Source organism: Pinus tabuliformis, chromosome 8 (genome assembly GCF_031772625.1).
Source record: "Pinus tabuliformis cultivar Carrire ecotype Pingquan chromosome 8, CPIR1, whole genome shotgun sequence".
Taxonomy (NCBI): domain Eukaryota; kingdom Viridiplantae; phylum Streptophyta; class Pinopsida; order Pinales; family Pinaceae; genus Pinus; species Pinus tabuliformis.
The window spans coordinates 1,466,993,440-1,467,003,521 of NC_142294.1; the positions used below are offsets into that span (position 1 = coordinate 1,466,993,440).

Sequence of the window (10,082 nt, forward strand, 5' to 3'; positions counted from 1 at the left end):
CTCAAAACATCCAAACAATGTTTATTTTGTACCATGAAAGAAATTGACTTCAATGGGTAGTTAATAAATATATAATTAGGTTCTGAACATTTATGACACTATTTATGATAAATATTATTGGTAGCATTATGATTTCTCACTAGCACCTACATGCTTAAATTAATAGTTGGAAAATATAGCTAGGTTGGATTGGAATTCAAATAGTATTTCCATATTTCAATATTGCAGTGTCATGTATGCATTTTTAAACAATGCACATTATTTACATATGTTATGATATTTATATTTCATATCTTCAAACCTCAACATCCCCTATATAACTTAACATTCTTATCAACATTAATCATTATATTTCATAGGAACTATATCTCATAACCTATATAAACCATAACCACTTTAACACTTAAATCTAACAACATTTAATATAATCCATATGTTGCCCATAAACTCTAACCCTATAATTGCTATAAACCATAAGTTTTTACCACTAACCCCTAAAAGCTATAACCAATAATTATTGTAATTGTTCATCCTAAACATTTATAGATAATATACCCTCCACGATGCATGAAACTTATAGTTCCTAAAACCTCCAATGCAAAATATGTAGAATGTGTATCTCTATAACCTTTGATGTTATCCCTAACTCTATAATAAATCATAATGTCTCAAAATTGTAATATATAACCCTAATATACACCTTAATGGTTATAATATTTTTAGAGATGATTACCTACTTGATTTACAATAAACTGGTAAATAAGAAGAATTTGCACATCTCTAATATTTGATAGAGAAATTTTACTGAGAAAAAATATAATTTATAATGATAAAAAATTATCTAGTTTTCAAAGTGTATTGATTATAAAAAATCACTCATTTTGCTTAAAACTCAGATGTATTTTTTATGGACACATTGGAGAGAGAGGTTGTAATGATGATAGTGACCTCAAGAAGTTAGTTATAAAGTTAGACCATACCATATTAATTTTCCATTGGACATTATCAGTTATCTATATATATATATATATATATATATATTGCTTTTGAAAAATATTTATTACCAATATTAAGTGAGATAGTGGCTTCATGAGGAAAAGTACAGGCCAAACAGCTACAATCAAGAACTAATTAGAATGCAGGAAACCCCCATCGGCTCACCAATATGGAATCATGCCCAAGCCAACAGAACTATTGTGCAGGACTACAGCTTTTGGGAGATAAGGAATGGAACCCAAGCACTCTTCTGGGAGGATGCTTGGCAACAGTCCCCAAAACTGGATACCCCTCAATTCCAACCTTTGAAACATCACTCGCAGAATCAGGGCAAATTCAGAGTCAACCATTACTGGAACCCTACCAGTGATGACCCGGAGTGGAGAGAATGGACTATATTTAATTCGACCCACAACGAAGAGTTCCAGATTACCACTCAAGCTTTAAACCAACATATCCTCAAAAGGAAAATCAGGATAGCTGTAGAAAATGACAAGCTCAGATGGGGACCAAAAGGAAACGGGGATTTCTCTTTAAAAGAAGCCAGAGGAATCATAGAAAGGGAAGAACAGCCTGACATTTTGCCCTGGCCTGATAAAGTTTGGGACAGCCTTCAATGGCCGAAAATTAGAACCTTTCTCTGGCTTCTAATGCAGAAGAAAACCCTGACTTGGGAAAACTTGTTGAAGAAAGGGTTCACGGGTCCCTCCAGATGCCCAATGTGCCTGAAGGAGGCGGAAACAATGAATCATCTTTTCAACTCCTGTGATTGGGCTTCCCAGCTTTGGCAATGGATGGAAGACATTCTGGAAGCGTCTGACAGGAACAGGGACTCTATTCAGGAGACCATCATCAACTGGAGAAGGAACTTTTCTAGAAGTCAGAGAGTGGATAGTATATGGAAATGCATCCCGGGTTTTATAGCTTGGACAATTTGGAAAGAGAGAAATCGTAGAATTTTCACGGAGGAAGTCAGAAGCTTAGAATGTGCAAAAGATTCTATCACCAGCAACATCAAACAGCTAATACAGGTAAAATGCAAAGCTGAGACGAATGAACAACCCACTGCTCAGGACTTACGCATATTAAAAAGGTTTCAACTGGAAACCTCCAGCAATCAACCTCTGGGGGGAAACAGAGCTCAACCCTCTTCACAGATTCACAGATGGCTTCGCCCTCCAGAGGGCTGCCTAAAACTAAATTTCGACGGGGCTTCGAGGGGCAACCCAGGGATTGCAGGCATCGGAGGCGCTATTAGGAACCAAGATGGAGATATTATCCATATATACTGTAGGGCTCTTGGAGAATGCACTAACAATGAAGCAGAGTTTGCTGCTCTCGAGCTAGGATTGAAAATTCTAAGAAACATGAGACAAAGAAATGTCATAGTGGAGGGGGATTCCTCTTTGGCCATTTTGACGGCTAAACGCCTACAAGCGGGCACGAAAGCCAGTAAGGCCATCAAACATTGGAGGCTAGCAAAGGCTACAGAAAGCATAGAGGAGATGATAGCAGAATTGAGAGGCTTAGTTTTCCAATCTATGAGAAGAAAGGCTAATGGGTTGGCGGACTTTTTGGCAAACCACGGTGCTGACAACCCAAATACAATTACAAACAGTGGGTGGCAAGAGGTAAATTGCCCAATCCTCAAGGGGACATGCGCACAGTTGGCGGAAAAGGACTCGAATCAAACCGATCCATCCCAGCCGATAATGGCTTAGACAATCGGCACTGGAAGTCTGAGGAAAACAGTAAAAGGTTTAATCATTACCGAAGTAACGGCATGACAGGACTCATAGGAAGGTGGTGTTATAGGCGGCGGCAGGCCAGCCCAACTAGCGATCATTACAGATCGAGACATAGATTTCAGGGCACCAGCACAATTAAAAATAGGACACTTGGGAGAGAGACGTACAGGAAGATATCAATAACATTTATGTGGACTGCAAAACAGGCAGGGAGGATCAAAGCCCAGCGTATGGAGAATCGGAATGAAAGCAAGCAGGGTATGTCCGACACCATTCTCATACACAGCAACCGTTTAAGCGTACAGAACACCTGGCAAATTAATAAATGGGTCATGAGCAGCCACACTCATTCCAATTCGACCTGCATCTGCTTCGAGTGTGTGAACTTCAATCAAATTGAGTACAGCAGTACTCCTACCTACAGCGGGTTTAAGACCGAATACAGAAGGCTCCACATTCGAAAACACTATAAAGCTGCGGGCATTTGCCTTGTTTCCCTCACAATTTCTTTTCACAGGGAAGAGCAAGCTCCCGTGAGTGATAGTTGCCTTTGCTGCAAGAAGCACAGAAAGTTAAGGATGGAGGAGGTAGGTTGTCGTTGTGCTGCTGCGAAGCAGGACCTACTTGAGGCAGAGAGAGGATATGAAACCCGTGCTGCAGCTAGGAACAAACGTAAGGTGGAAGAGCTGGAGGCCAAGGTCAAGCTAGCGGAAGAAGGGCGCACGGAGGAGGAGATTGCAGAGAAGGTTGATTGGCTGAAGGACCCGGGCACCCCATCGAAAAGGGCCACTCAATTTATTAGAACCAAGGCCGAAAGCTGGCGCACCAAGATGCTCTTAGCCAAAGCCCTGTTATCAATTGAGAATGAGAAGCAGCCCATTATCACTGATGTGAACCTCACGGAGGCTCAGATGGAGAAAATTATCAACTACAACAACTCTCTGGAAGGACGGATCAACACGGTGCATGAAGCAGTTCAAGTGGTCAATAGGAAGCTGACCCTACTCATCAGGATTCTGAGAGATACGGCCAACCCAGCTCCCAGCACTCCGCAGCCTACCACTACTGAGGTTCAGGATAATGAATCTATGGCGGCAGTGCAAGCCAGGATGAATACTCATATGAAGCAAATGGGTCTGGATACCATAAGTCAAATGGGCAAGTACATTTAGGGCTTTCCTCTGTTCTGTTTTCTCCGGCTTTATCTATGCTTCTGTCTATGTCTGGTTATGTAGATGTTATGATATGTAAGGTCTGGACTATGTCGGCTTATAGGAACAAGCTCAGGTCGAGCCACCCTGCGAGGTGTGCTTTTTGCAGTCTCTTTTTTAGGAACTCTCTGAGCAGGTGTTTAGATATGGTTCATTGTTATTCCCTGCTGTCGATCTGCCACGGCGGATTTTTTGTACTATATTTTGTTATATAATATAAAAACCTCTGACTTACACAAAAAAAAAAAGAGATAGTGGCTTCATGTGCTCTAAGAGGAACAATATTTGAAGGGAAATGGAAGAAATATATGTTTTGTTGTTCATTTAATATATAAATTTTTAATTTTGTTTATCACTATAGATTAAATATAGCAATTATGTTCTTTTTTTTTTATCTAATTTAAATTGTAAAAATATTCTTGTAATATCATAACTATCTATTTACTACTATGGGGTGAATGTTCCTAATTATTTAGTAGTGAGAGGTTATATTTATGCAATTTAAATTTTATTTACTAAATGATAGAAATAATTCTATTGAATAAACTAGGTGTTTAGGAATTTGAAGCCTATGCATTTGGAAGACATATATATATTGAAAATTGTGGAAAAGGCCATGCTATATAATTACAATTTTCATCTCTTAAGATTCACATCAAACCCATATTATTTGGAGAAGTTATATCAGCTAAATTTTCAACTTGGGTGGTATATAATCATACAAATATTGTAACCATATAAAAAATATATCATGCTTATGATGCAATTCCTTTAGAATACCTACCTACCTAGTAGCTTATTTTTATCTCGACTGGGGTTTAATCCTAATAGTTACGGTTATCTCAATTTTTTAAACCACATTTTATAAGGTACCTTATTGCTTCATTTATTAGTTGGAAATATTTTTATATTTCAATATTTTAGGAATGATTTTATTCAATAAAATTGGACATGGATTACTTAAAAAAAATTAAAAGGTATGAAAAAGGATATTACAATTTATAAACTTGTATTCGAAGAAATTATCTTGTATTTATCAACACTTAAGTGTCCTTGCCACTTATTATGTCATTGGCATATGTTAAAGCTCCAAAATAATAATGTGTTGCACCATTAGAGACTAGTCTTTACACAGAAGTAAATAAATCAATCAAAACATTTCCAATATGTTTGAATGTTTCTCCAACATTTTACATAAAAGTCTGATTTTTGTTAACTTTAGTATCTTTATAAATATATTGTAATCCTAATTGTTTCTAAAAATATATACCCACAATAATACTATGAGGTTAATTTTTATATACTAACTCATTGTTTAGTCAACTAATTCAAGCTGGAGTATTATTTTTAGTAACAAATTTTCAAGACGTGAATATTATTGTTTAACATTTTAAGAAATATATTTACCCATCAATTACTTATTCTTACTTTAAAACACAACTATTCTTTACATTAAATGTGTTAGGATTCAAAATATGTAATATTGACAATAATCCTTGAAAAAGATTTTCATTATCCATGAGTGAATTAGTATTCTATAAATTACAAGGTGTTTCAGGTCATTGTTTGAGGGTTCCTCTAGGGGCCAATTTTGTCACAATGGCCAATGCTATTCCCAATGATTAAATTGGAAATTTCTATTTTTAGCCATAGAAATCTTCAATCCATAATAATAATTTAGATAAGTAATTAACAAAATGTATTAAAAATATTTTATTTAAAAATAAAAAATCTATTTTACAATATTCTCCAACTTAAAAAAAGACTCTCCAACCTTCATGAATCTTTCTTTCAACATTTTGCATAATGAAAAAAAAAAAGTTACTCAACATATTGGAATGTTCACAAAAACATACTCTTTCAAATATAATACTTAATTTTTTTGACCAAATTTTACTAACTAAATAATATGCAACTAAAATCGCATATTTCTGCAATAGCACGAAATGGAGTCCAAGCTCCACAGGTAGCTTCTTGTGAAGATGAACAACAAATATGATAACCGAAATGATTTGTAATACGTCCAATTGTGTGGTTGTCTTCAATGTCAAAAACTTTTCAACGCAACCTGCCACTGAATTCCACACATCGTCGAATGCTTCCACACTGGTTGGACACAAAGGCGTAAAATAGTAATGAATATGAGGAAAATATTGGATCGGGATAAATATATATGGAATTTGAAAGTGGAAATAAACACTTAGAAATATTTTGGAATTCTATACAGAAGTGAAGTGTGCTTGATCTTATTTTCTATTTAATTTAATCAGAGGTACTCAGAGCTACTCCCAAGAATTTTCAGAATAAATTTCAAGAATTTTGTGTTTGTGATTTAAGTTTTATGGTTCAGTTTGAAGTAACACTATATATTCTAGACTAGGCGCAATTTCTTCATTACATGAATGTAATGGCTGCATCAGATCATCAAGCTCTTTCGACTTTTACTGAAAGCTATGATGGGATTTTCGATGATCTTCCTGCTTTTGCTGAAAGCTATGATGGAATTGATGGGATTTTCGATGAATTAATAGACTTACCCCTGGGAAGCACAGATGACACACTAGAGGCTTTCGCTGAGAGCCACGGCGTGGGCTTCGACTTCGATGAATTAAGCTCAGCCGGGGCGGGAAGCGTGGGCTTCGATGAATTAAGCTCAGCCGTTGACACACTAGTGGCTTTCGCTGAGAGCCACGGCGTGGGCTTCGACTTCGATAAATTAAGCTCAGCTGGGGCGGGAAGCTTGGGCTTCCATGAATTAAGCTCAGCAGGGGCGGGAAGCGTGGGCTTCGATGAATTAAGCTCAGGCGTGGGAAACAGGGAAAACGATGACCCACGAAGTGAAGAAGGGTCAGCCGTGGGGAGCGTGGGCTTCGATGAATTAAGCTCGGCAGTGGAAAGCAGGGAAAACAGCGACACACAAGTGGAGAAAGGGCGATAGAACAGAAAGCCCTCCTACCGAAACGCAGAGGCCGACCCCCCGGATCTAAAAATAAACCGAAGCCACTGCCACCCCGGAATGTCCTAACTTTTGTCATGCCCAACTCTGTGCAACCCTTCACAATTGAGATTCCCAGTGGGTGCGAAGTGTTGGAGAGAGTGATGAATCTCGCCCGCGGAAATTATGGGGTCTGCATTCTCAAGGCCACAGGGACTGTCAGAGACCTCACACTTGCGATTCCCGACCCAATCCACTACCCCGGTTGTTTCTGGCTCCTGTCCCTCTCGGGCACCATCCTGGCGCCGCCTGCAATTCCCAACAACGTCGTCATCACGTTCGCCAGCGAACCAGGGAAAGCCATGGGTGGGAACGTCCTCTGGCCACTGTTTGCATGCAGCCCGGTCGTCATCCACGCAGTTCTTTCTCCGACGAGGACCATCGAACAGACACTTCCAGGGTCATTTTTTTGAAATGTAATGTATATCATTTTAGGTATTATTTTAATGGTGGATTTATTAAGTAATTAAATCAATTGGAGAATGAAGGTAGATTATTGTGGATCCATTTTATTGAGAATGGAAGTACCCAGTGATAGATTTATTTCAAGTTTTCAAACGGCTCAAATCTGTTTGGTATAATGGATAATCCAATTTTTTATTCTATAATATAATTATAAATTATATCTAAACAGTGTTTTTGAAAATTAATATATAATTTTTTTTCTTGTATTTGTATTATGTGTTTGATATTAAATTATTTCAATTTTGAATTTATTAAGTTTTCCGAGGTCTCAATCTGTTTGGTAGGATGGATAATCTAATTTTTTATTTTATAATATAATTATAAATTATTTTTAAACTTGTTTTTGAAAATTAATATATGATATTTTTACTGTATTTAGTATTATGTGTTTGATATTAATTTTAAGTTTTAGGAGGGCTCAAATCTCTTTGGTATTATGGATAATGCAATTATTTTATAATATAATTATAAATTATTTTTAAACCTGTTTTTGAAAATTAATATATAATTTTTTTATATGTGTTTGATATTAATTTTAAGTTTTAGGAGCGCTCAAATCTCTTTGGTATTATGGATAATGCAATTTTTTTATAATATAATTATAAATTATTTTTAAACCTGTTTTTGAAAATTAATATATAATTTTTTTATTGTATTTAGTATTATGTGTTTGATATTAATTTTAAGTTTTAGGAGGGCTCAAATCTCTTTGGTATTATGGATAATGCAATTTTTTTTATTTTATAATATAATTATAAATTATTTTTAAATGTGTTTTTGAAAATTAATATATAATTTTTTTTATTGTATTGATATTAAATTATTTCAATTTTGAATTTATTAAGTTTTGGGAGGGCTGAAATCTGTTATGTATCAATGGATAATGCAATTTTTTATTTTGTAATATAATTATAAACTATGTTTAAATGTGTTTTTGAAAATTAATACGTATATTTTTTTTATTGTATTTAGTACAAGGTGTTTGATATTAAATTATTATAAACTATGTTTAAATGTGTTTTTGAAAATTAATACTTATATTTTTTTATCGTATTTAGTACAAGGTGTTTGACATTAAATTATTTTGAAGTTTAAATAATTTGATTTAGATATATTTAAATTTTGGATTTATTAAGTAATAAGACCAATTTCAGAATAGAGATATTATTATTGTAAATCATTTTATGAAGAGTACAACCATAAATTTATTTTTAATTTTAATTTTGGATTTATTAAGTTTTTAGAAAAATTATTATGGATTATTTAATTTTCTATTTCATAATATAATTATGAATTAGGTTTCACTTAGAAGATTTAGAATATAAAAATGACAGACCAACATAGAATTTCATAATATAAAAATGACAGACCAACATAGAATTTCAGTTCCGATAGACGTATTACGCTGTAAATCATGAACAAATAGAAGTTACAAAATACATGGTGGTAGTAATTTTCTTCGGTTTCTTCCTCCATCCATTTTGGGATGCTAAACATTGTGCCGTGGAGGAGCGGACCGTTGCAAAGAAACACAGCCATCAAGACAATTTAGAATAGAAATATAAAGACAACGTAGGGCCTATGTCGGTCGTGTTTAAATACAGCGTTAAACTTATAAAAGTAACGAACTCACAAAAACTAGTACTTAATTCACGAGGACTTCGAGTACGTAACTCACGAGGACTTCACAGAGGACTCCACAGAACTAGTACTTACCATGCTTATGTTTCAACATATGTTTAAATGTTTAAATATACTATAAACAATTAGTAGTACTCAAAGATAAAACACCATTATTTTAAGTTTCTAATCAGGAACTCATAAGTAACTATTAAAAAAATAAATTAAAAATTATTATGTTATATAATAATTTCTATAGTATTATATTATATTATAATATATATTAAAAAATTAATGTTAATTTATAGTGTATAAGTAAATAAATCTAGAGCTTAAAAAATTTCACTTTAAAATAATTAATATGTATTTTTGAGTTATTTAATATATTCATGGGAAACTCTCATGTATCATTCAAAATAGTCACTATCTTGATTTATGTCTTTTCTATGCCATAAATTATAACATTTTAGCAGGGAATGTCTTTTCTATGCCATAAATTATAACATTTTAGAAGGGAATGAGACATGTTATAAATTCTAATTGTTTTGGTTATTAGTATTCTAAATTCATATTATTGAACTTTTCATCCATTTCCTTATATTTGACCAAGATAATTCTAAATTTTTTATATTCCCTTAATTATTCTAAAATCATATTATTATTTTCCTATCCATTTTTTCATATTTCCAAAAGATTATTCTAAATTATTATTTTGTCCTTTTAATTATATCATTATAAGCCTCTTTTATAAGTCTAGTACTATCATAGTATACTAATCAATTATAATTTTATTTTATAACTAAAACTCAAAGTGTTATTTTATTATTGAATATAAAAATAATTAATTCATCATTTAATTTAATTAAGTAGATTACATAATTCACTGTGGGATAAGTTTATTTCTAGTTAAAAAAAGATATTTCGAATGTTTTTCAAATAAATATTATAACTTATTTTTATAGGATGGATTTTAGGAATAATGTGAAGTGGATATTTTTTATTTTATTTTATTTAACTTCTATTTTAAATAAAGAAAGTTTATTGAAA

General features: G+C 33.6%; 1 protein-coding gene across 1 annotated transcript; it reads left to right on the forward strand.

Moving 5' to 3' along the window:
* The first annotated feature begins 6,988 nt into the window (after positions 1-6,988).
* Positions 6,989-7,363, forward strand: LOC149241343 (AT-hook motif nuclear-localized protein 21-like). Its single transcript, XM_089370515.1, has one exon. It carries the CDS (start codon positions 6,989-6,991, stop codon positions 7,361-7,363), a length of 375 nt encoding a protein of 124 aa, XP_089226641.1.
* The last annotated feature ends 2,719 nt before the right edge of the window (positions 7,364-10,082 follow it).